The sequence below is a fragment of the Apis laboriosa genome, unplaced genomic scaffold, assembly GCF_014066325.1.
Source record: "Apis laboriosa isolate Shangri-la unplaced genomic scaffold, ASM1406632v1 scaffold13_cov153, whole genome shotgun sequence".
Lineage (NCBI taxonomy): Eukaryota > Metazoa > Arthropoda > Insecta > Hymenoptera > Apidae > Apis > Apis laboriosa.
The window spans coordinates 3,456,696-3,483,121 of NW_025221370.1; the positions used below are offsets into that span (position 1 = coordinate 3,456,696).

A 26,426-nucleotide genomic window follows, 5' to 3' on the forward strand; every position below is an offset into this window, starting at 1 on the left:
CAAAGGTAAATTCTCAATTATCTGATGAAATTCTTGTAGAAAAAGAAAAAAAAGAGAAGAAGAAGAAGAAGAAGAAGAAAAAGACAATTGATTACGCCGCAATTTCTGTATATTTCCCTTTGTATATTTTCCACATGATAAATGAAATTTACACAATTGAAGAATCTGTTGAATGATTTATAAATTAGTTCGAAATCCATCATTCACTCATAATATGTCGGAGTTGGAATGCGGAGTTACGAATAGGTGAAACGTTGTCTCCGAACTCATTCTCCTCGATTCTAAATAACACGATTGTGATGCAATCCCATAGGTTAAGTTCTAACATTTATAATCTTTTTTTTTTTTGCCGTTGCAGCAAATATTTCCGATTCTGGATTATGTCGACTGTGAACTTTGTAATCTATATTATATGTGTATTGAAACATTGTTATTTTTATGTGTGTCTGAACAGTGATAAGTAGTTCAATGAAATGTCCAATGATCCAAATTTTCGACACAGCTCCGCAGGTGTTGAAAAATTATTTATCTCTGTATGAGATAACGATGAGAATAATTTTATTTCATATATATATATATATGTATACTATATATCGATTAAAATTAAAATTTGAATTGAGAAAATTAAGAAAATTTGAAGAATTGGAACGAAAAAAAAATTTATAAATTAGAGGAAAAATTACGATTCCTTTTTCTTCTCTTTTTAAATATCACAAACTTCTTCGATTCTATTCCAATCTTTCCACTTTAATACGCTAGATTACTTCCCCTCCATATTCCAGATTTAAACCAATTACACGGGGATTCCTCGATAATTTTTCCTTATTCTTTCTTATTTTATAAATCACGTTTCTTGCGTTCTAGCAGAGCTGTTCATTCCTTGCAATCAATTGATTCGGAATAGCATCGATTAATATATACAATGGTGCAAGAATAACTCGTGTGAATCAGAGAAGTCTTTATCCGATGATTAATTCATTGATCGATGCACCATCATTCGGGTTCAACTTTTTCGGGTTCACTTCCAAAAACAGATTTGTTTATAATCTCCTTAAATTCTTTTCATTTATCTTATTATCCTTTTATTTTCATCCTTTTGCTTGTTTATTTTTCCGCCTTTTTATTTTCTTCTCTCTTTTATTCTTTTTTAAATATTTTAAATGGACAGACATTTTTTCATTTGAAGATTCATACAAGAGATGCATACAGATTCATATTTTTCTTGAATTTTTGTGCGTTCTTCCTAATTTTCTTTTTCTCTTTTTTTATTCCTATCTTTATTTCTTCCAAACGATGAATGAAAATGATTTTGATATATTATTTAAAAAAAAAAAAAAATATTGTTTTCCTTTATGCGACTCGAGCGAAGATGAAGCGAATTTTAAATAATCTGACATATGCGTTCCATTTCTACTTTTTCTTTCTCTTTTCGTCGAAGCGGTAGTAAATAAAGAAACAACTCGAAGAAATTCATATGAGTGATATCCGTAGACGCGATAAACAGGACGACTTATTGAAAAATTTCTGGAAATACCGTCTGAATTTAAAACATCCGAAGAAAAAGTACGCTTTGTATTGTAGTGTTTGCGCGCTGATCACGTGACTAAAAATTGACCAATAGAACAGAACGAAATACGAATATAGGGATAAATAACAGGAAACATACATAATCGATAAACATAGTAAAAATCTTAAAATGTGAATTTGATCGACAAATTTTTTAAAAGACGAGGTAAATCGGCTTGAGAATTATCATTTTGATCGATATAAAATTAATTTTCACCAAAGTTACGAGATATTATTAGTTATGCAGAATCAAATTAAAGGAAAAAACATAATTTAATTTTCTTCCTTTTTATTTAGATCGGTCAATGGTAACGTACGATTAAAATCAATTCGAAAAAACAAAAATGCTAAATCAAAATTTTAGAAATAAATTCTTTTGTTTTTTTTTTTTTTAACGATAAAAAGAACGTCTTCGTATAGGAGACTTTCGTATATATACGAAAGATTTTGCGTAATTTTACATCATTCGTGAAAATCGAATTCAGTTCGTCATTGTCATTGCGTAGATAAAGTGATTCATTCATACGCTGTTTAAATCTTGGTTTTTTTTCTCGATAACGCATAGAACACGTTGGTTCGAGTACATCATCTGTTACAGAAAAAAAATATAATCACATCTGACGTAATCCAATAAAATATTGAACAGGTTTCTTCGATTAGATTCGATTTTCAATTCCAATTGGTGGAATTCCGTGGAATATTTTTAATAATTTTACGGCGGCAAAATTCCCGTGGACTTTATAGGAAATAAAGATTTAATCACGATGATTAAAATTAGAAACGAATCATATATTTCATGAATCACTTTAGATTAGATATATATTAAGTAATTGAATTAAAATTATAAAAGAATAATATATGTATCACCTTTCGAACACCTTTCGATCAAATTATTTAATAACCAAAAATTGCAATAAAAATGAATAATTTCACGGATATAAATTTTACGGATGTAAATTTATATTCCTCATTTATTATATTATTATATCAAAATCATTTTGAATGAAACATCTTCCCCTCGTCGATTTTAATGATAATTGAAAACGAAGGACATCATTTTTATCAACTTTTCTCTTCACCAATCTCGTAATCTCGGCTTCTTCAATTTTCGAGATATTTGCAAAAAGTGACCGCTATTGTGATAACGTTTGTGTGCATAAATTATCACTTATCATCTACGCGATGCTCTAATTGCATTTCATAACTCGGAATATATAACGTGTATCATGTTACGCGTTCAATTTTTAAGATAAATGCATTATATCGTTTATTTTCACTGGATTTATTTTCCATATGTTGTATAGAACGATAATAAAAAAAATATGTTACACGTTATTTTCGTTGTCAAAACATTGTATCATATTATAAATTAATAAGATAAATTTTAGATTTGGACGGCGTAGGAATCGTGTGTTTTGGATGAAATATTTTTATTAGATTGTTGAATTAAAATTATAGAAAAAGGATTTTATAGATGGATAAGCGACACGTAAACGTTTGCCAAATTTTAAGGTGAAAAGAATTCGAAGCAATTATCACGGGATTTACATTCGATAAATAATATATTTCCTTTGTTCTTCTTAATGGACACGAGATATAACGATACATTTTTTTGGCAAAATAAATTTAAGTTTTCATCCTTGGATCTTTCGCTTGGATCTTTCGACGGAAGTTTAAATACTTCATGATTATAACTTTTTGGATTCGAAATGGATTCGAAAGAATTGAGAATGAGATAAAAATTTTTATTAAACATGCGATGTTTCTGATCCGAATTTGATAATGATCGTAATTTAAAATTTACGATTTATGAATTATTATGATGACGTATTAAAATAAAAATGAAAATAGTTAAATAATTATAATAAGAATGATGTCTTTTCATGCAGACATCGATTTGATTATTTAAAAATCGATTTTTTTCTTATATTATAAAACTATGAATATATTACGATTTTTTTTTTTATTTATTTAATTTTACCATTTGCCACACGGGGAATGACAATTTTATCGTATAGGAGAGATACGTATGCCACTTGTGATAATACGCGTGTCATTTGATATTTATAATTTTTACATATGTTTCTGAGGTGATATTTGCAATTTTATTAAATGTAGAATATCTATCCACATCGTTTCTGAGAAGTGCAACGTAATATAATTTCTCCCTTAATTGAAAAACTATTCGACATTGTACAAATAAATTCAAAAAACGCTTTCAACAATTCGCGTGTATTTTTATTTTCTTATAATCGATGATTTTTTTATCTTTTTCTATTTTTATTTATCCAAATCCGTAAAGTAAAATAAGGTAAAAATAAGTGTGGGGAAGAGGGGGAAATAATAATATTAAATTCTCGAAGATGTTTAATGCAATATAATATTTAATGTAATCCGACATATTTTGAATTATCTGAATTCATGATCAAGTGATCTTTAGAAAATCATTAAAACATCAATTAGAAAATTATTTATTTAAATTTTTAAAATAAGAAAAATTATTCGCACATATATATAATCGTAAATAATGTGTCATTGATCGATAATTTTTCAATTTGAAATTCTGATTCAATATTAATGAGATATTGAAATTTGCATAACAATTTTCCTAAGTACTATTAACAAGTTTTCCATATTCAATGATAAATATTCACCATATAATAATAATGGTTAATAAAAAATATATATAATAAACATAAACGTATGAGAAAAGAAAAAATTTTACTAAAATGATGTAATTAAATGATAAATATTAATAATGATAATTTATCATACTCACATTTTATGCAAACCAATTCGACATCTTGTCTCCACGTTATTTTTTTTTTTTTTCCTTCTATCTCCACGTCACAGAAATGAAGAGATCTGATAATTGAATTACGTGCGTAGATAACATCCTTGTATTCTATACGTAGGTGAAATCGAAAATTATTTAATCACGATGGTATCACGGCCCATGTTAATGATAATACCGAAAAGAAAGAAAAAATTATTCGAAATGATCGAATTCCAAGCATAACTCGTTCAAATTTCATATTAAATTGTTGTGGAATAATTTATTTAATAACAAGGAATCGAGATAGTAAGATATATATATATATATATGATAAAAAGAAATAAGATTGAATAGAGTCCTTTACAAATCTGGATCATGTCAGACTACGTGATACTTTTTTTGTTGTACATTGGATTGGCTAGGCTGCATCGCAAGGCGGTTTCAAAATAAGGAAAAAGAAACGAAACGAAGCGATCGTGACATCCAATTTACACGTGAAACGTACAAGATATGAATCTTTTTATGCGTAGAAATCGAAGGAGAATCTTACGAGATAAAATTCCGACGATTAATTCCGACATGATCCTGATCTGTGTAAGACTTCATTTAATCTTGTTTCCTTCATTTTAAAGATCGGTGAACTATGCGAACGCGCGTATTTTTGTACAATTTACGAATAATTTTAGATTAAAAGGTTAAAAACATCTGGAAAACAGCAATATATGCGTTTACACAATAAGATTATATAAGTTTACTCATTTTAAAGTAAAAATAGATAATGCTCGTGATGGCTGATAATTTTATCATTACGATTCTCGTGCATCGTTTCATCGGTTCCTTCATCAAGTTATTCTTGGAATAAATTTATATATTAGAGAATTAAATTATATACATATACATGTAACGTTGATAGATGAAATTAATCGAAAAATATATTGGAATAATTATAAATCAACTTGTAAAAAATAAAAATAAATCAAACTACATAATAAAATTTTCTATAATATTTTCAATTAATTTAATATGCAATTCTTAATCTAATTTTCCTCTTTAAACCGAGGGTACATTAAGAGATAAATTACGTGCCTTCGAAACGAGATTCCATTCTCAATGATCCAACTCTATTGAGCCATCGAATTCGGCACTCTTGAGCGTTTTCATGAAATTTGAAGTCGAATCAGGTTGAAACAATGAACAATTGATGCTCATCGTCGAAACTATTTCATTTTAGATGTTTCATTTTATCTTCTACAGGTTACAAAATTAAAACTCAATCCTGTATATATAGAAACAATTAGAGAGATGCAAAAATATACGAGTAGATTGATATTCATTAATATTATTTAAGGTTAGGATGGGCAAAATTTAAGTATTATTAAAGATTATATGAAAATATCTACTAAAATAAATTTTTATTCAAGCATTTTAATAAGTAATTAAATAAAGTAACTTTATTCGAAATTTTTAACTAGTTAATTTTTTTCAACGAGTTAATTTTGGTTAAGAATGTTGCACCTCTATATATATATCATTCTCGAAGGTTCACTCAAGAGAATGACAGACTTAAGTGAATGCTTTCCAAGAATCCTGATAAATTTTTGGCTTCTCGCTATTACGTCTATCGTATGTCCAATTACGACCCAATTCAGGCCCAATTATCTTCTTCTGATCGATAATTTTGAGAGATTTTTCTTTTTCCAGTTTTTGTCCTTTAAATAACATTTCTATTATTCATGATGATGAGAATAGGAAATAAGAATGAATCGTAGATAATCGTAGAATAAGTGTGAATAATCGTCTTAAATCTGTTAGATTTCTGCAGAAAGTTTTGCAAAAATAAAAAATTATTATTGTTATAAAAGTCGAAATTCCAATCCAGTAGTGTTATGCAAAAGTATAGGTTCAATTAGAAATTTGAAGATTTGCAATTTATAAGTACATTGAAGAATAATGATAAAAGGTTTGTTTGTTGATAAAATTGATAAAATTGTAATTAAAGGCCAGAAATATTAACATTATTAATATAATACATTGAGATTTTTATCTACAGGAGATTCAATTGATATACTTCTTTTTTTCTATATTATTTTTATTTCAATTTTCTTTTTACAGATAGATATGATTATTTCAGATATCTGTTATGTGTTACATATATTAAAAGGATGTTTAAACAAAAATAGAGAATTTGTCCAGGAGGAATTATTCCAGAGATTGAAATATTAAAATTAAAATTCAAGAAACCTATTTGAAATATTTTTCTATTAATTTAATTTTAAAATATCAATAATAATCGATTCGAAAATCAATTGTAATATTTTATTATTTGTACAATATTTTGATTTGTTTGATGAAAGATTAACGAGAGATAAAAAATACACGATAGATAAATCGATAAAAGTCGTACGTATATGAATAATCGGGTAAATAGTAATAAACCATTAAAAACAGCTTAAACAAATAAATGCTCCCGTTCGATGACATTTAATATTTAATCGTGAATTAACGTGTCTTACCTCGCGTGATATATTTCAAATATCAAGATCTATTGCAATACTACATATTGCAATATGTGCAATATTATAAGTTTTCGAGATAATCATAATCAATATTGGAAGAGGATAAATAAACGTTGAGCATAAGGAAGGAAAATAAATAGAGATAGATCGACAAATTTTTTTTCTTTTAAATTCGTGAAAATCTGACAGTTGAAATTAAAGAACTTTCAACAAAAATAAAATAAATTTCAAGAAATCGAAGAATTTCAATTATCGAAGAAAAATTTATTTTTGAATTTTATCAATTTTTTTTTTTTGAAGAAGAAGAATTTTCAAAGAAGTAAAATCTATTTTATTCGTTAAAATGGAGAAATTAAATGTTAGTAGGAAGTTGTTTCTAGATTGACGTTAAAGAATTCTAATTTAATTGCATTTGCAAGAGAAGAAATTTCAATCAGAATTAATTTTCAAAGTTTCTCAATGAAAGGAGAATAAATAAACGCTAACATATTCTTCCAGTTTAGAAGAGATAAAGGCAAATCGAAAGTCGTTTCATTTTAAATTATTTGTTTAAATTAATTTCTTGCTGTGAAAAATCTTGAAAAAACAACGAAAATATATAATAATATAATAATATAAAATATCGTTTTCTAATACTATTGAACGATTTATTGGATAATGGAACGATAATGGATTAATAAATGGTTGGATTAGTATATTGAACTTTGGAAATCGAGTAACAAAGAAAATTTATAGAATTTGTATAAATTTTACACAAAACGATGTAGCGAAGAGAACTTTTCCAAAAAAAAAAAAAAAAAAAAAAGATGAAGAAAAGCAAAAGAGAACGATAGAAATGAACCACTTTTAAAACAACACAAGTGTTACAAACGATATATAAAAAGACAAATCTTCTCTCTTGAATAATTCGTTCGAATAATTTGAAGGATAATCTTAATCAAAATTAAAAGATTTAACATATAGCCTTAAATTTCATTTTCAAAAATAATGGATCTAACGAGTTGACCAAGTATCGATTAAACGAAATCACAATGATATAGTGAAAAATTGTCCGTACACACACACCATTTTTATCTCTCGACATTTCATTAACGAGCTTTCAATAATATTTTTATTTATTATACGCGTATGTAGATTTTTCGCTTCCTTTTATACTCTTCTGCTTTTTCTATCCTATCCCCTCCTAATAACGAAATGAATGCTTGAACTACTATTTAAATCGATTCGAATCGTTCGACAAATCAGTCTCGACCGATTCTTCCAACATGAGACAACCAGTCCGGGATTGTTAAAATTTAATATCATTTAATATGTTCAATGAAGAACATATATGAAAATTTTTTGGAATTAAAAGTAAGAGAAACGGTACAACGATATAAAAACGGTATTAAAATAAATATTTTATTTTATTTAATAAAATAATTTTTATTTGTTTATATTAAAATTCTGCATGCAGAGTAGGTTAAACTTTTAATAATAGATATACACATACGTTTGGTTAATCGTACTTCTCCCGAATTAAATAGCATCTCCGTTGCTTTTCTCTTTTGTAAGTATTTCTTTTTTTAAGCTTTTTAAGTAGAGACAATAACGAAAAGTGTGAAAAATAATATTAGTTTTCCATTGCTCGATCCATTATATCTTTTAACTGTTATCTAATCGTATATCTTCGCGCCTTTCATTTAAGGGTAGTTTTTTTCGATAATTTTAATTGTTTCGAGCTTCTCTTTGATAATTAGTCGATACATCGAATTTATCTCGACTCCATTCACCTTTTATTTCCATTTTCCATTTTATAATTAATATTAAAGATAACAATTTGTAAACAGGATAACATATAAAATAACACGTGAAAATTAATTATTCGTTTAATTTTTTCTAATCATATTCATTGTCTAAATTTTTGGAATATCGATCTTAGGTGTAGACCAATGTTGTAATTCATTTAATGAAAATACAATTTTCACGAAATGGCAAAAAAAAAAATATGACATTCATACGCCTTGACACGAGACTCTTTTCTAGAACACGATCAATCGATGAGCTATACCATCGAGGGTTTCGTACTTACGATATAAATTATTCGTGGTTATATAAAATAATAAAGTGCCTTTACACATTTATATCCTGGATTAACAGTTAGAACTGTCCCAAAGTTAAGTAAACCCGGTTTGTAAGATGGAGTGAAATTTTTCACGTGGAAAAATAGAGTAAATTCAAAATTCAATACAATTTGACAATAATCTGAAAAATTTCAATACTGCGTGTGATCTGTGTAAAATAATCCCGTGAGTTTGATATTATATATAGTTGTGATGAAAACTAATGATGAAATTAATTAAAACTTCATTGTGCAATCTTATGTGAAATATTATCGATATTGCTAAAGATCAAAATATTATAATAAAGTCAAAAATAAAAATTAGTATACGAAAGTATCAATCGAATCTTATTTGTTAAATTAATAAAGAATTAAAAGTATTCACTTTAAATAAAGTGAGACAGAGATGATGGTGAAATATCACTATTTCCATCTCGTTTTATTTAATACAAACTTATTGCTTCTGAATTTAAACGAATAAATTTTTCTATGTCAATTTTTATATTTATTTTGATCTTTAGAATTAGATTTTTCAAAGATGTCAATGAAAATTTTTATATTAATTAGTTTAATAAAATTATTCTCGACTAGAGATTTTAGATCGTTAGATCTTTCATAATTCGAAAGATTTAAAATAAAAATAAATTAAATTTATCGAAGGATAAATTTAAACAATATTGGTAATAATTGCACGGGATAAATAAGAGAATTAATTATTTTTATTATTTCATTATACGATGAGATTAGAGACGAGAAAATGGAAAGGATGAACGCACCGATTAATTCAGGAAACGATCGAAAAAGCGAAGAACGATCCATCGAAGAATTTCTGGCGAACTCTGTAATATTCGTGACCGGGGCCACTGGTTATTTGGGGAAAGCTATCGTGGAAAAATTGCTGCACTCTTGTTCCCGTATCTCGACAATCTACATCCTCATCCGATCCAAGAACAATGTATCCATCGAACAACGATTCAAACATCTTTTGGAAAATTGCGTAAATATCGTATCGATGTTAATTAATTTATAATATCGAAATATGAAATGAAACGAGAGATAAGATCAATAGTAATAGGAAAAATTGCATTTTCAAAATCTCGCGAAAAACTGGAAATCGTAGATTAAATTTATGAGATACAAACGAGTTGTAAATAAAATATATTTTCCTGAAAATATTCAATTTCCAGTAATGCTGTCACTGATATGCTTTTCAGTTGTTCGATGAAATACGAAAAAAGGATCCAGGAATTTTAAACAAGATTCATTTGATAAAAGGGGATATAACCCTGCCAGACTTAGGCCTATCCTCGAGCGATAAAAATTTATTAATAGAAAGAGTAAACATAGTTTTCCACGTAGCAGCTACAGTGAAATTCAACGAACCGTTAAAAAAGGCTGTCGTAACGAATACGAAGAGCCCTTTGTATATCTTAGAATTATGCAAATCTATGAAAAATCTAATGAGTTGCGTGTACATTAGCACAGCTTACAGTAATCCAAATATATCGATAATCGAAGAAACGATATACGAGTAAGTTTAAATATTCTAATATTATTCTAAATGGTTTATTGAAAGATAAATTTTTACTATAAATTTAATTGTGCTCGTACTCGTATATAGCTTTAAACATAATGGTTCATTTTTAATAATATTAATAATATTTCAGCATAAATATAAAACCTTCTACGATCATAGATATGTGCAATGGCCTAAACGATGAGCTATTGAATGTACTGGAATCTAAGATTTTAGAGACTTTTCCAAACACATATACGTTTACAAAAAATTTGGCGGAAAAGATTATAAAGATCAATGGTGCAGGTTTACCGATCGCAATAGTGAGGCCAAGTATAATTTTTGCTGCGATTAAACATCCGTTTCCTGGTTGGATAGACGATTCAATTCAAGGAATTACAGGTAATTTGATAGATTTTTACTTATTTTAATATTGTTTTATTTTTATTCATCTCATTAAGATATTTTTAATATCTCTTATGGAATTATGAATAATCTTTGAATTGATTTGATATTACAGATTTAACTATTGGCGCGTGCAGAGGTATCATTAGAGTGATCAATGGGAATAAGAATAATAAGGCAAACATAGTGCCTATTGATTATGTGACCGATACAATAATATGTGTTGCGTGGTATACAACGATCCAATGTGATAATACCATTAAAATTTATAATTGCACGAATAATGGGAATTCTCTTACGTACATATTTTTATTATACATACTCATACATAAATATTAGAATATTTCATAAAATGTTATAACATTAACTTATTGAAACGATACACAATATTTTGCGAGATATTTATTATAATACTATATATAAGTATAAAATCTATTTTTAATGTTATTTATATTAAAAATTCTATAAATATAAATATTTTTCGACTTTTCAGATGGGATAAATATAGTTCAAGTATAATAAAATTTTCAAGAAAATTATTATTCAAAACTATGGTATGGTATCCTAATGTTATACTAGTTAATAACAGATATATTTTCAAGATCTTGATATTTTTTTTGCATACACTTCCTGCACTTGTCTATGATGTTTTTGCAAAACTTTTAGGTAATAAAATCAGGTAGGTATTTAATCACTTTTGAAACAATGAATAATTGGACAATAATTTTTGTATAATAATCTATTGTGAAAATTATATTTTAGAATAATGAAATATGTAATGCACATGAACTATAAACTACATTTGTTAAAATATTTCCTTCTTAATGATTTGAAATTTCAAAATGATAATATGATTGAACTTCAAAAAAATGTAAAAACGTTGAAAGACTGTGATAATTTTATCATTGACATACAAAATCTAGATTGGGATAAATATATAGAAAAATGTGTATTAATATTAAACACACATAATCTGTCTGTATCTAAACATTCTTTAACAACTCGAAGTCGATTGGTAACGTAAGTAAAATAATATTGATATACTTATTTTGTTTATATCATAAATATCACAGATTTTTTAATATCTTTGTTATATATATTGATGCAAAATTTTTTTTGGATAAAATTATTTGTTTTATAACAATAAATTTCTTCTCAGTTTTTAAAATTATTGATAATTTTTCATATATTAATATTTATTTTTTATAAAATTTTTTATAAAATTTTTTATAAAATTTAATATAAAATTAGAATAAATATTAAAACAAATTCAACGATTTATAACACTTTTTAAATAATTTTGAATCATTTTTTAAAAAAAAAGTTTAATAGAAATTTTTTGAAAATTGAATGTGCATTACTTTTTCTGCAAAATCTTTATTTTATGATAAATGTTCAATATTTATGATAATTTTTATTGATTTTAAATTATTTTCGAATAAAATTTGATAAAATAAAAAAAATTTTTTGTATTAGTAAAAGTAACGAAAATATTAAAAAATGTGTGATAAACAAAATAGATTTTATATTTCGAAATAATAAAAATTTTCATTTATTTCAGATTATACTGCATAAAACAAATAGCGGAATTATCACTTGTAACTCTTTTATTAGTATTTGTATTATACATTTCATAATTTTTTTGTATTATACATTTCATAATTTTTTTAACATTAAATTTCTTCAGTTAAAAATTTAAATTAAAAACAAAAAATAAAAATAAAATTTTATAGAAAGGAAAATTGTTAACTACATATATATTATAATGTTGTATATAGATATATAGTAGATATTATTAAATTATAATTATCAGATATATTAATTATGTAGGATTTGTAAAATATCAATATTATATTTATTAACATTATATATTAACCTTATAAAAAAAGATTTATCATACTTTATTCTAAATATAATTTTTTTACTTAATTTAATATCATTTAATTAAATATTACTTAATTAAATATAATTAATTTTTTAATTATATTTTAAAGATATTTTTTAATTAAATGCAAATATATTTTTTATATAACATAGAAAAACATTTTTACCACCATCTGATAACTTTGATAACTGTAAAACGAATGATAATGGATTGCAAAAAATTTAATTTATATAATCTTATATCTAAGCTTAGAAAAAACAAAAATTGGATAAATAATTCATGTTTGATTCACTTTTTTTGTTTATAATAAATTGTAATATAATGGAAAATACAAAAAATTATTGTCTCAGATTCAAATTTCCCGGTGTTATATGTGGTGTATACAGCTTTTTTACAAATAAGAATATTTTTAAATTATAAAAATTTTTATAAGAATTTTTAATTTTATTAATATAAAAAATATATAGATTAAAATATTTAAATAATAAGTATATAAATAATAAATTAATAAAAATAATAAATATATAATTTTTTTCACTATTAGATACTTATATATTAAATCTATACTTTATCTTGTCTATGGTTATTTACTATGTATCGAAGTTTTTACCGGTTAAAATCAGCTGTAAACAGTGTTACATGAATTCTTACAGCAGTTTTAGCAATGTTAATCGCATGCAGAATCTTTATCAATATAATGAGCACATGGAAATTACTTCAGCGTCGATGTTACGATCTTCTATCATATAAATATTCTTTACTGGTGATATTAACGGCGTTCACTTGTATATTTATTGGTATTGTTCATTTCGGAGAGGTTAGAGAACGTATTATCATCTCTATTGTTTTTATGCTAAATCTACTTTATTAATTGTTATTATTCAATATATATTTTGTTAAATGGTTAATTTTTTTAAAAAGAATTTAAATCTTAAAATTTATCTTCAAAATTATCAAATTAGTATTTAGTTTTTAGTATTTAGTATTTTAAATTTTAATTTAAATTTTAAATCTTTACATTATAATTTTTAATATTTTAATTTTTCAAATTTCAAATTTTTTTATTTTAATTGAATACAAATATTTCAGATGTGGATAACTTGGAGCAAAGAAAAATATGAAGCAGTATTTCATTCTTTTAATGATAATATATTAGGTATCTCTTTTCAAAAAAAGCTATGTCAACATGTTCCAATAGATGTTGTGTATACATGGGTCAATGGCTCTGATCCAGTTTTTTTAAAAAGTTTGAAAGAACACGTTCCTATTACTGATATTAATACAGCTGCTTCCAGATTTAATGATAAAGATGAATTAAGATATTCATTACGTTCATTGGAAAAATATGCACCTTGGGTAAGACATGTGTATATTGTTACAAATGGTCAAATACCAAGTTGGTTAGATATGGATAATCCTAAAGTTACACTTGTTACTCATGAAGATATATTTATAAATAAAAGTGATCTTCCAACATTTTCTAGTCCAGCTATTGAAAGTAATATTCATAGGTAGTAATCAAATTCATTTATTTTATAATAGTTAATGATTGCTTATAATATGCTCAATATGTTTTTTATTTTTACAGAATTCCTGGAATTTCAGATAAATTTTTATATTTTAATGATGATGTTATGTTAGGGGCAGAAGTGTGGCCAGAAGATTTTATTACCCAAGCAAATGGTCAAAAAATATATCTTGCATGGTGGGTTCCTGATTGTTCGGATGTTTGTCCTTGGGCTTGGGTGGGTGATGGATCATGTGATCCTGCTTGTAATACAACATTATGTGAATTTGATGGTAGCATTCATTGTTTATATTTGTTTTTAAATAATAATTATATCAGTTATTAATCTAAGAAATTAGTCTAAGAAATAGAAATATAGTATAAATATATATATATATTTTTACATTCATATTTGTATATATATAAATATAAATCTTGTATAAATCTAATTCAATTTTTTAAATTTTTTTTGTAGGAGGAGATTGTGATAGCACACCAGTTCCTACTGACAGTGAAACTCTTGAAGAAGAAGGAGATTATTCACACAAACTTTTACAAGATTCATTAGATGATAATAACTATGGTTTTAAATTTCTAAATTTATTAAGAAATAGAAATATAAGTACTATATGGAATGATACAGAAACATTTATTCAACAACCATCACCATCAAATATGACTACAAACTTAAAGTTAAATATAAATAAATCTCATAATTTTAAAAATAATTATATAAGTTCCATTGAGAAATATTTTAATGAACAATTGATTCAAAATGATCAAATTATATCTACTCAGAAATCAATACTATCAAAAATGATGAATAAAGTAAAATTTCAAACATCAAATATAACTAAAAGACGTTTGCTACTGAAACATTATTTAAATGATGATATCATAAATTTGCCACAAGTTAATAGTACTATAAAAATCAATCATAAATTACATCATTCTGATCAATGGAAACTTAGAACGAGACAACTTGATACATATGCTGAATCTTTGCTGTTTGTAAATAGAATATATAATATGGCATATGGATTCGAACGTAGAAGAGTACCCGCTCATATGCCTCATCTGATAGATAAATGGATTGTTGCTGATATGCAAAAGAAATTCAAATATGAATTTAAAAGAACATCTAACCATAAAGTTAGAAGCTCAGAGGATATGCAATTTGCTTTTTCCTATTTTTATTTTTTAATGAGTGAAAAACGGAATGTACCAATTGAAGAAATATTTGATATATTTGACACCGATAAATCAGGGTAGTTATACTATTATAAAATAGTAATAATAGAGAGAGAAAAAGAGCAAAAAAATAATAAAAATATTATTCAAAATAGTAATTTTGTGCGGTTTTCGTGATTTATTATTTTCAGCACTTGGTCAGACAGAGAAATTAGGACTCTTCTATCTAGACTTTATCCACTCCCTCTTGATTATAGTTTAGTTATTGATTTTGAAAATGCAATAACAAACTGTTCAAATCATATAAAAATTACTAAAATACTAAATGTACCACCAGGGGAAAGATATTTGGATTCATCACTTGTAAATAAATTTTTTTGTTAATTATGAGTTAATTATGATATCTAAAATATAAAGATATAAAAAAAATATAAATATAAATCATTTATTTATAATATATTTATTTATAATAATATTTTATAATGTTTTTATAGCCAATTGTAACTAAGGAATTGATAGCAAAATGCGAATTAGTTTCAAGAAAAGTTAAAACCAAATTTGGCGAAGAAAAACTTTATCAACATGAGATAATTAAAGCAGGAAAAAATGAAATATTTGAAATGTTAACGAGCAACGTATCTTTAACAGTACAACTTTTGGACGAGATACGTAGGGATCCCAAGTAAGTAATTTCACTAATTACAGATTTAATAATAGATATTATCAAATAATATTATTAAATTTTAGAAAATTTATTTGTCTAAATGATGATATGGATCCTCTTCGACATGCTGAAAATGAAGTAGTTCGGGCATTATTGAACGATTTTTATCGTTCTCTCTATCCATTACGTAGTACTTTTGAATTACCGTTACAATATCGAAATCTTTTTACTCATCGACATAAACTCCTTGAATGGAGAGCTAATCGAACAAGAACCAGAAATTTATTGTTATGTCTTATTCTTTTATTGCTTATTACGACGTTCTATCACTTTTTTTATCACCAAATACGAAGATTATTCAGAATACGGGCTTTGCCCATTTTACTCGTTTAAAACTAAGACAAATTCAAAAATGAGAAAAACGATTTAAAATATATCGATATCTTCTAAATTTTTTTATTAAACATGGAATTGTGCATATTTATATAGGTAATTTTTTTTATAAAATTTATACTATTTTAACAAATAATTTTTATATTTTATTACATATTTTATTCGTCGATCCATCCACATTTTAAAACTAATATTTAATAAAACAAAATGGAAATTGTTTATTTTAGAAGATTTATTTAAAAAATATAATTGATTAAAAATTTATATATTTTATAAGATAAAATGATATACGAACAAGTAAATATTTAAACATCATTTTTAAATTAAATAAAACGTTCCTGTGATATATATATATATATACATATATATATATATATATATATATATAAAATATAAACAAAAAAATACTATGTATATATTATACTTTGCTCTTTTCTTTTAACTTTCATATAATAAGCTTTATATAATTCAAACTAAAATTAATATTTGTTGAAAATAAATTAATATTTTTTTGTATAAAATAATGAATTGCGTCGACTAATGCATTAAAATTAATAATAATATCAAATTATGCAAATTTTATATGAAATATTTTTTTTAAAAAAGTAAGTCTCGAATTATTTTGTATCTTATCGTATATTACATATCGATGAAGTAATGAATATTATCATTTTATTTCAAAATTTGTATTTATTTTATTTTTAAAATAAAATGTGTAAATAACATAATTTAAATAAAATTGTATTTTACTTTGTATTGCTTAAACATTATTTATGTATATCTTTAGAAAAATTATTCGTTAATTTTTCTAAAATACGATTTTTCTATAATTGCAAATATAATTAATAATATATTTTTCTACTTATAACTACTTTTCTAACATTCAATATTTATTGATAAAAAAATGAATATATATTCATTCAAACTAAAATATCTTTTAATCAAATAATTATTAAAATTAAAATATAAACTAATTTTTATTTTAAGTAAAGTTGCTTTTAAAATAAGATGTGTTTATAATTATTACATTCACTTGTGCTCTATGTTTAATATTTAAAAATTTTTGCAAATTCATATTAATTATATCATATTGCATTTTGTTACGAGTCCGATGTCTGTTGCCTATCTAAAGGAGGACAATTCATATGCCGAAGATTTCGCGGGCCAACCATACCTTCTTGTACTTTTGCGCATTCACTCAACCATATTGCAACGCTAGCTACTTCTTCAGCTGATAACCGAGGTCCAATACCTGATATTAAATTAAATTATAATGGGTATATATAAAAATTTATAATAATATATAATTATATCATATAAAAAATGTTTAATTTATAAACAATCATAAAATATAAATTATTTCAAATCATTTTATAATTAAAAAAAAACGATTTCATTTATAATTAATGGTTTTTAATTGTCTCACCAGGAACATTGGGATAGTACTTGAATAATTTTGGATCTAAAGCCTTCTTCTTTTTCCTTTTTTCGCTTATATTTCTATCTTCTGTACTTCGTATACTATGTTTCTTACTATAATTCTCTTCTGATGTACTGCTATTAGTCGCATTCTTCGCAGATACATTTTCATATTTATTTAATTTCTGTTCATCATTAGAATCTATTTTTTTACTTGATTCAGCATCATTAACAAAAGTTTCAGATTCCATTCTTAATAGTTTCTTACTATACAAGTCTTGTTTCACTTCATCTTCAATTGTTTTTTTGTAATTAATATAATTGTCGCTCAATTGTGGTGTTATGTCCGCTGTAAAAAATTTTTTTTTCTAAATTAAGTGAAAAATATATATAAAAAATAATTATTAGATAAATTTACTTCTTGAAGAATCGATATCTTCTCTTGATACTAATTCCAAATCTAAATTCACATCAGCTTCAGTATCTTGGCTCGTAATTGAACAAGCACGATCTATAAAAAACTTTTCCTTGTTTTTTTCTTGAATTGCAAAATATTCAGAATCCCATATAATAAATTCTGTTGGATCTTCATCGGCAGAATCTCTTTCAGTTCCATCACAACGAAGTCCCGCTAGATATCTAAAAAATACATAAGTATTAATATTATTAATCATTAATTTATTTAAAATATATATATTTTTATAAAATATATATATGAAATAATATTAAATATTGTAAATATTAACATTATATATTATATAAATTTATTATATACCCATATATTTCCAAAAAAAATGTAACAGGAACCATAGCAGATCCACCTTCAGGTTCATGAGTGAACAGTTCACAAATCATAAGCATTGTTTCAAAGAGACTTGAATTTAAAAGTCCAACGGCGATTGCCAAAAATTTTTTTACTTGGCATTTTCGTCGAAATTTTCCTATCATCAAAATTAAATTTAGATCTCGACGATCCAAACACAAGCAGTCCCATCGTCTTAAAATCGTTTCCACAGGTAAAAATTTATTATAATCTGTTCGAAAAACATTATTTTGAAAATATAATTTTAATAAAAAAAAATAAAAATCCGCATAATTTGAAAAATATTTCATTTACATTTTATTTCTATTTATTAAAAATTATTTAAATATGTAATGTACAGCATAGAATGTCTTTGAATATTATTACGAAAATAATCGATAAAAAGTAATATATATATCGCGATTATGTAGTATAATATTTATATTCAAATGATTATTACCTCCAAATTGTCGAAGTAAAATTCTCAGGAAGCCGAAAGTCAAACCGGAAGCTGTATTCGGTGGTGGATATTCCAATCTCAATTTCGTAGGTGGTTCTTCTCCATCGGCCAATGCTCGAAAATACGAACTGGACCATAAAAGTAAATCATACGGTTGAGTTCGAATAGCCGCCTTACAAAATTCCTTTAAAATTAGTGGCAAATTAGGTGGTACAATAACTTCATGTTCTGAAACTGATTGTTCTGCAAGAGACATTTCTTAAGTTTTAGCAAATATCAATCTATTAAGAACAAAAACTTTAAAAAGGAACAAATTGAAGTTCTTAAAATATTACAGTACGAAACGAGCCTAAGATTAACTTGGATAACGTAGTAGTATACAGTAGTGCACTGTGTCAAGTATACTGTTTGTTACCTGTTCGCGAATTTGTCGTCTAGGAAACAATATCGATGGAAAATGATCAATTTTTGATAAAAATAATATTTTTTTTTTCATCGATATTCATTCTATCTTAAAATATAAATATATTATTATTATTCTTTTTATAATTTAAAAATTTAAAAATATATATTATAACAAATTATAATTAAAATATATATTATAACAAATTATAATTATATTTTATAATTTTTTTTTTTAATAATTACATTAATATTATTTAATTTCATGCAAAATATTAAGAATATAAAAATAAAAAATCAATAAAAATATTTACAAATATATATTTTAAAATATATTATTTAAAAAAAGAATTAATTATCATTTCAAATATACGAATTTTACTTCAAAACTTTTCATTAGTAAAAAAAATTAGTGAAAAAAAGTATAGTATATATTATCAATATAATTTCTATCAATATAATTTCAATAAATATATTTGAAAATACACAATATTTGTTTAAAATATATTTGAATATTCCCTCTCGTAACGTGACGTATTCGACAGATACTTATAGATGGCGTTATTTATAGCATAGTTTTGGAGGGATAACACGATCCACTATGGCGGTGATTGATGTTATGCGTTTGTGATCATCACGGTGAAGATCGAATCTAATACACGAATACTCAATTAAATCAAGCACATACTTAAATATATATTAAATTAATTAAAACTTTACTTGTACACATAAAAAGTACGTCACAAAAACAATCAAAATGTCAAAACCGGACGAAAATGCAGACACAGGAGATACGGGAGACAATTCAAATGGATCTTCGGCCGAAACCACGTCGTCCCGAGGTGGTGATTTTGAAACAAAACTAGAAACTGATCGAAGTAAACGATTTGATTATTTACTAAAACAGACTGAAATATTCTCCCATTTTATGACAAATAATCAGAAAGATAAGGCTGGGAGTCCATTAAAAGTTAAAGCTGGCAGACCTAGAAAACAACCAGAAAATCAAGCGAAAACTGATTCCGGTGATCATAGACACCGTAAGACAGAACAAGAAGAAGATGAAGAATTATTGGCCGAAAGTAATGCCAGTGTTGCGCCAACGACGCGTTTCGAATCTTCGCCACATTACATCAAATCCGGTGAGTTACGAGATTATCAAATAAGAGGTTTGAATTGGATGATATCATTATACGAGCATGGTATCAATGGAATTTTGGCTGATGAGATGGGTCTTGGTAAGACTCTTCAAACTATTTCACTGCTAGGATACATGAAACATTTTAGAAACATTCCTGGCCCACATATAGTCATTGTTCCCAAATCTACTTTGGCAAATTGGATGAATGAATTTAAAAAATGGTGTCCAAGTTTAAGAGCAGTGTGTCTCATTGGAGATGCAGAGACTCGAAATACTTTCATTAGAGAAGTTATGATGCCTGGGGAATGGGATGTTTGTGTAACATCTTATGAAATGGTTATAAAAGAAAAATCAGTGTTCAAAAAGTTTAACTGGCGTTATATGGTAATTGATGAAGCTCATAGAATAAAAAATGAAAAATCAAAATTGTCAGAAATCTTAAGGGAGTTTAAAACAGCCAATCGTCTTCTATTAACAGGAACACCTTTACAAAATAATCTTCATGAACTATGGTCCTTGCTCAATTTTTTATTACCAGATGTATTTAATAGTTCAGATGATTTTGATTCTTGGTTTAATACTAATAGTTTCTTAGGTGATAATTCTTTAGTTGAAAGATTACATGCTGTTCTTCGACCATTTCTTTTAAGACGTTTGAAATCTGAAGTAGAGAAAGGACTTAAACCTAAAAAAGAAATTAAAGTATACATTGGTCTTAGTAAAATGCAAAGAGAATGGTATACTAAAGTACTTATGAAAGATATAGATATAGTCAATGGTGCAGGGAAGATTGAAAAAATGAGATTGCAAAATATTTTAATGCAGCTACGCAAATGTTGTAATCATCCATATTTATTTGATGGTGCAGAACCTGGACCTCCTTATACAACTGATGAACATCTTGTTTATAATTGTGGTAAAATGGTAATCTTGGATAAATTATTGCCAAAATTACAACAACAAGAATCACGAGTTCTCATATTTAGTCAAATGACTAGAATGTTAGATATTTTAGAAGATTATTGTCACTGGAGAGGTTTTCAATATTGTCGTTTAGATGGTAATACAGCACATGAGGATAGACAGCGTCAAATTAACGAATACAACGCACCAGGAAGCGAGAAGTTCATTTTTATGCTATCAACTCGTGCCGGTGGTTTAGGTATTAATTTAGCAACGGCAGATGTAGTTATTATTTATGATTCTGATTGGAATCCACAAATGGATCTACAAGCGATGGATCGAGCTCATCGCATAGGTCAACAAAAGCAAGTTCGTGTATTTAGGTTTATCACAGAAAATACTGTAGAAGAAAAGATAGTGGAACGTGCGGAAGTTAAATTACGTTTAGATAAGTTAGTTATTCAACAAGGACGATTAGTGGATGCGAAACAAACAGCGTTGAATAAAGATGAAATGTTAAACATGATCAGGCATGGCGCAAACGAAGTGTTTGCATCTAAAGACAGTGCTATTACAGACGAAGATATAGATACCATTCTTCAAAAAGGTGAAGCTAGAACCGAGGAGATGAAACAGAAATTAGAAAGTTTGGGTGAATCTTCTTTGCGCAACTTTACCGTAGATGCACCCACGGATTCTGTCTATCAATTTGAAGGTGAGGATTATCGCGAAAAACAAAAAATTCTTGGTATAGGAAATTGGATAGAACCGCCGAAACGAGAACGTAAAGCAAATTACGCAGTTGATGCATATTTCAGAGAAGCTCTTAGAGTCTCAGAACCAAAAGCTCCAAAAGCACCTAGACCCCCAAAACAACCAATTGTTCAAGATTTCCAATTTTTTCCGCCACGATTATTTGAATTACTTGATCAGGAGATATATTACTTTCGACAAACAGTTGGATATAAAGTTCCAAAGAATCCAGAGCTTGGATCGGATGCTGCCAGAATTCAAAAGGAAGAGCAACGTAAAATAGACGAAGCTCAACCTTTAACCGATGATGAGGTTGCAGAAAAAGAGAAATTGCTGACTCAAGGATTTACAAATTGGACAAAAAGAGACTTTAATCAATTCATAAAAGCCAATGAAAAATATGGTCGAGATGATATCGAAAATATAGCTAAAGAAGTAGAAGGAAAAACTCCCGAAGAAGTCATGGAATACTCAGCCGTTTTTTGGGAACGTTGTCATGAATTACAAGATATAGACAGAGTAATGGCTCAAATTGAACGAGGAGAAGCAAAAATACAGAGACGAGCCGGAATCAAAAAAGCTTTGGATGCCAAAATGGCAAGGTACCGTGCTCCTTTTCATCAATTGAGGATAGCATATGGAACAAATAAAGGTAAAAATTATACCGAGGAAGAAGATCGATTTCTCGTATGTATGTTACACAAGCTTGGCTTTGACAAAGAGAACGTATATGAGGAGCTTCGTGCCACAGTCAGATCGGCGCCACAATTTCGTTTTGACTGGTTTGTGAAATCGCGCACAGCTTTAGAATTACAACGGCGATGCAATACATTGATCACGTTGATCGAACGTGAAAATCAAGAATTGGAAGAACGAGAAAGACAAGAAAGGAGGAAAAAAGGTGGCAGTATTGGAGCAAAACCCGCGTCGAAACGGAAACAGGAAAATTTGCCGGCACCACAAGATAAACCACGAAAAAAGAAAAAATAAAAAAAAGAAATACGCTTCATTTAAAGAGCACGAACTTGACCTGTAATAATTTTTCCATCATTCATTCTTCTTCAAGATATTAACGATTTATCATCGTTTTAAATTCAAAGGGACCTGTAAAAGCCGCAACTTCGTTCTTTTTCATTCCCTACAATCTATATTTCAATATAATTTGACATGCTTTTTTTTTTTGATATGATAAAAATCATGAAGAATCATCTTTAAAAGTCATGAAGAAAACTAGTTAACAATAGAATAATGTATCTAATATTAACAAACATAGGTTGACAGCAATATTCGAAATGGTTTTGCATGTGTAACCTTGGCAAGATAACTTTTTATATTTATACGTATCAAGTGATTTCAATTCACCTCATGAATGTTAAAGTCAAGTTATAATTATTTGACATTGATGAAGAAAAGTGAGACTTTTTTTTATATATATATATATACTTAATTATCACGAAAACGTTACACACAGCCACCACCATCTATGTATTACAAAAAACCACATACGTACCTTGATTTAATTTTACATGAATAATTGTAATGCAATATTACGTGAACGATTTTATTTATTTGCTATGATTTTAGGCATTGTAATTCGTTTTACGAATAAAATATATGCCGCATCATATAAACGTTCAATGTGTTTGATCAATTATTAATTATTACCTTATTATATGAAAAGAAACAAATTAAAAAATATCTGAAGATAGTGAATAATATAAGAAGAAAATTTCAATTGTGTTTATATATATGATTATATTTATTAATTTCAGAATTCATAGCAATAAGGAAAAGAAAGATATAACTCAAATTACTTATTCCTAAATTAAATTTTATAGAAAATAAGAATAAATAACATAGTATCCTAATTCTACATAAATTCATATATTTTAAATACCAAATTATGGATATTTTATGATAACAAAAAATTAATTTCGAAATCAAATCATACTAAGTTTTGTATTTGCAAGAAAACTTTAATCTTCATGAAACTAATGTTTATTGCATTTCTAGCAATAATATTTTTTCATATTTTTCATATTTATTCAATGGTATGTTATTGAAAATTTTTAATTTCATAATTACAATAAAAAATAAATTTTTAATTACGAGAAATTATAATTTTAAGAATATTTTAATCAGTATACTAGTTATACATTTTTTTTTATAAATGCGTAATTAAACTATTGACTATATTTTATAGTTTACGTATAATTTTAAAAAACATTATTAAGAAATTATATTGTAAATTCATCGAAGTATTATAAAAAAAAACATGAAAAATATGTCTTTTAATAAATAAAATGTCATAAAAAAATTATTTAAAATTAAAAATTAAATTTTTATTACTGTGTTATATTAACATTATAAAAAATAAATTTTTAATAAATATTGAAAGGTAAAATAGAATAATTAATTAAATATTTCTTTCTTTTTTTTTCTGGTTAAATTAATTTTTAGATTATAAGAGTTATTAATATCATCATGGGTTATTCTAATCTATTTTAATAATAGTTAATATAACAATTAGCAGTTTTAATTGATACTGATTTTTAAGAATGAATTTCTCATTATTTTAGTATTAATAAAATAAAGTATCAAATTAAATATTTTAACAGATAACAAATATTTTACATAATATTATTTCACATTTATACTAAGATATGACTAATATCGCTAATCTAAAAAGAAACAAATTAAAAATATTGTTAAATTACATCAAAGGATATACAGAAAAATTTGAAGAAATTAAAGTGCCTCATTTTATGATAATTGCTTATCCTATTTTATTTTTTTTCAATTTACTTTGATTTTCTTCTTTTTTTTTTTATTTTTTAAATATTTCTTTAATGTATCGCTATCTTAATTTACTACACATACTTTCGGAAATGTTACAGCAATATCATTCTGTCTGAGATTAATCGGCAGTAGAATACATTTAGTTTACAATAAATGTAATATATTCATCAATAATTACAATTATTAGAAATAATAATGTAATTTTCTATAATGTTATACATATAAATCACTTATGGCAAGGATTGGCCCAACTACAAGTTATTTTAATATATATAAAATTATCCATACAATTTAGATAAGTTACATTTCGTATTTGGTTAGAAATAGAAAAAAATTATACAAAGAAAGAAAAATTAAGCGAAATAGGAAGGCAATGTTACTTGAGATTATATATTTAAAAATAAAAAATGTACTTTTTTTTAAATAGGAAAAAATAAAAAAATTATTAAATATTATAATTTTCATTTTGTAAAACTTGATAATCGTATGAAAAACAAAAGAAAACATAGAACAATATTTTATTTTTCTCATAATATTTGAGATATAAGCTATACTAAAAACGAAATTTACTCTATATATACATATATTTGCATATGTATATTTCTTTTCCTTTTTATTTTATTGAATTTATATAATAATTAAGATAAAAATTTCTAAACAACTAATAATAATAATAATAATCTAATAAACTATTAAAAATAATAAGAAAGTTATATATTTGACAAAATGAATGATAAAAATAATAAATGAAATTTAATGCATTACTGATTAAATAGCGTATCAATGGGCCTAATTAAAATATGAAAATATAAATTTATATTTCCGATTAACACATTTTTTATATTGACAATTAGCAGTTACGATACACGATCAAAATTTGATGTCTCTATAAATTCATTCTTAAACCTCATTCTTTAATATATATTATTGCAAGTGTATATCACTTGACTTTATTAATATTCTAAAGTTTGAATGATTATATCTGTCTACATTTTAAAGTTTGCAATAATGGCAATAACAATAGTAATACCAATAAATTACATAGCGCGATAAACAACTTTATCCCGCTTATGTATTTAATATAAATGTATATATATGTATATATAAATATATAATGTATAATATACATATATATATATATAAATATATATACAATATATTTTTTGTACCTAATACGTATACTACAATTTATTATCTAAAATCTACAACTCGATTATAATTGCTCTG

General features: G+C 25.5%; 4 protein-coding genes across 8 annotated transcripts in view; 3 read left to right on the plus strand and 1 right to left on the minus strand.

Annotated features, from left to right (window-relative positions):
• LOC122721043 (putative fatty acyl-CoA reductase CG5065) overlaps positions 1–12,607 on the plus strand; it is a 36,746-nt gene extending 24,139 nt beyond the window's left edge. Inside the window, exons 1-8 of one of the 5 annotated variants that reach the window (XM_043948250.1) lie at positions 8,109–8,242; positions 9,707–9,956; positions 10,174–10,490; positions 10,627–10,877; positions 10,996–11,179; positions 11,374–11,559; positions 11,643–11,900; positions 12,442–12,607. In XM_043948250.1, the coding sequence (XP_043804185.1) occupies positions 9,717–9,956; positions 10,174–10,490; positions 10,627–10,877; positions 10,996–11,179; positions 11,374–11,559; positions 11,643–11,900; positions 12,442–12,517 (1,512 nt within the window). In that variant the 5' untranslated portion in view covers positions 8,109–8,242; positions 9,707–9,716 and the 3' untranslated portion in view covers positions 12,518–12,607. Of the gene's footprint in view, positions 1–8,108; positions 8,408–9,701; positions 9,957–10,173; positions 10,491–10,626; positions 10,878–10,995; positions 11,180–11,373; positions 11,560–11,642; positions 11,901–12,441 lie in introns of those variants that run through there. The other 4 variants (XM_043948252.1, XM_043948251.1, XM_043948249.1 and 1 more) reach the window with 4 other exon arrangements.
• Positions 12,608–13,214: 607 nt separating this feature from the next.
• On the plus strand, positions 13,215–16,621 carry LOC122721041 (N-acetylglucosamine-1-phosphotransferase subunits alpha/beta). Its single transcript, XM_043948240.1, has 7 exons — positions 13,215–13,582; positions 13,855–14,276; positions 14,354–14,565; positions 14,748–15,540; positions 15,655–15,826; positions 15,958–16,145; positions 16,211–16,621. Exons 1-7 carry the CDS (start codon positions 13,430–13,432, stop codon positions 16,518–16,520), a joined length of 2,250 nt encoding a protein of 749 aa, XP_043804175.1. The 5' UTR covers positions 13,215–13,429; the 3' UTR covers positions 16,521–16,621.
• A 935-nt stretch (positions 16,622–17,556) lies between these two features.
• LOC122721048 lies at positions 17,557–19,487 on the minus strand. Its single transcript, XM_043948263.1, has 5 exons — positions 19,202–19,487; positions 18,715–18,973; positions 18,358–18,578; positions 17,947–18,288; positions 17,557–17,772 (listed from the first exon to the last, which is right to left on the minus strand). Exons 1-5 carry the CDS (start codon positions 19,455–19,457, stop codon positions 17,621–17,623), a joined length of 1,230 nt encoding a protein of 409 aa, XP_043804198.1. The 5' UTR covers positions 19,458–19,487; the 3' UTR covers positions 17,557–17,620.
• Positions 19,488–20,193: 706 nt separating this feature from the next.
• On the plus strand, positions 20,194–24,038 carry LOC122721040 (chromatin-remodeling complex ATPase chain Iswi). The gene has a single exon (XM_043948239.1). It carries the CDS (start codon positions 20,361–20,363, stop codon positions 23,388–23,390), a length of 3,030 nt encoding a protein of 1,009 aa, XP_043804174.1. The 5' UTR covers positions 20,194–20,360; the 3' UTR covers positions 23,391–24,038.
• Positions 24,039–26,426: the final 2,388 nt, after the last annotated feature.

Bases quoted from the DNA above. Each gene is read 5' to 3' on its own strand.
- LOC122721041 (XM_043948240.1), top strand. From the start codon at position 13,430: ATGTTAATCGCATGCAGAATCTTTATCAATATAATGAGCACATGGAAA. The intron at 13,583-13,854 runs GTTAGAGAACGT...CAAATATTTCAG, and splicing joins GTATTGTTCATTTCGGAGAG to ATGTGGATAACTTGGAGCAA. The intron at 15,541-15,654 runs GTAGTTATACTA...TATTATTTTCAG, and splicing joins TTTGACACCGATAAATCAGG to CACTTGGTCAGACAGAGAAA.
- LOC122721048 (XM_043948263.1), bottom strand. From the start codon at position 19,457: ATGTCTCTTGCAGAACAATCAGTTTCAGAACATGAAGTTATTGTACCA. The intron at 18,579-18,714 runs GTATATAATAAA...TGTATTTTTTAG, and splicing joins TTTTTTTTGGAAATATATGG to ATATCTAGCGGGACTTCGTT. The intron at 17,773-17,946 runs GTGAGACAATTA...ATTTAATATCAG, and splicing joins GTACTATCCCAATGTTCCTG to GTATTGGACCTCGGTTATCA.
- LOC122721040 (XM_043948239.1), top strand. From the start codon at position 20,361: ATGTCAAAACCGGACGAAAATGCAGACACAGGAGATACGGGAGACAAT.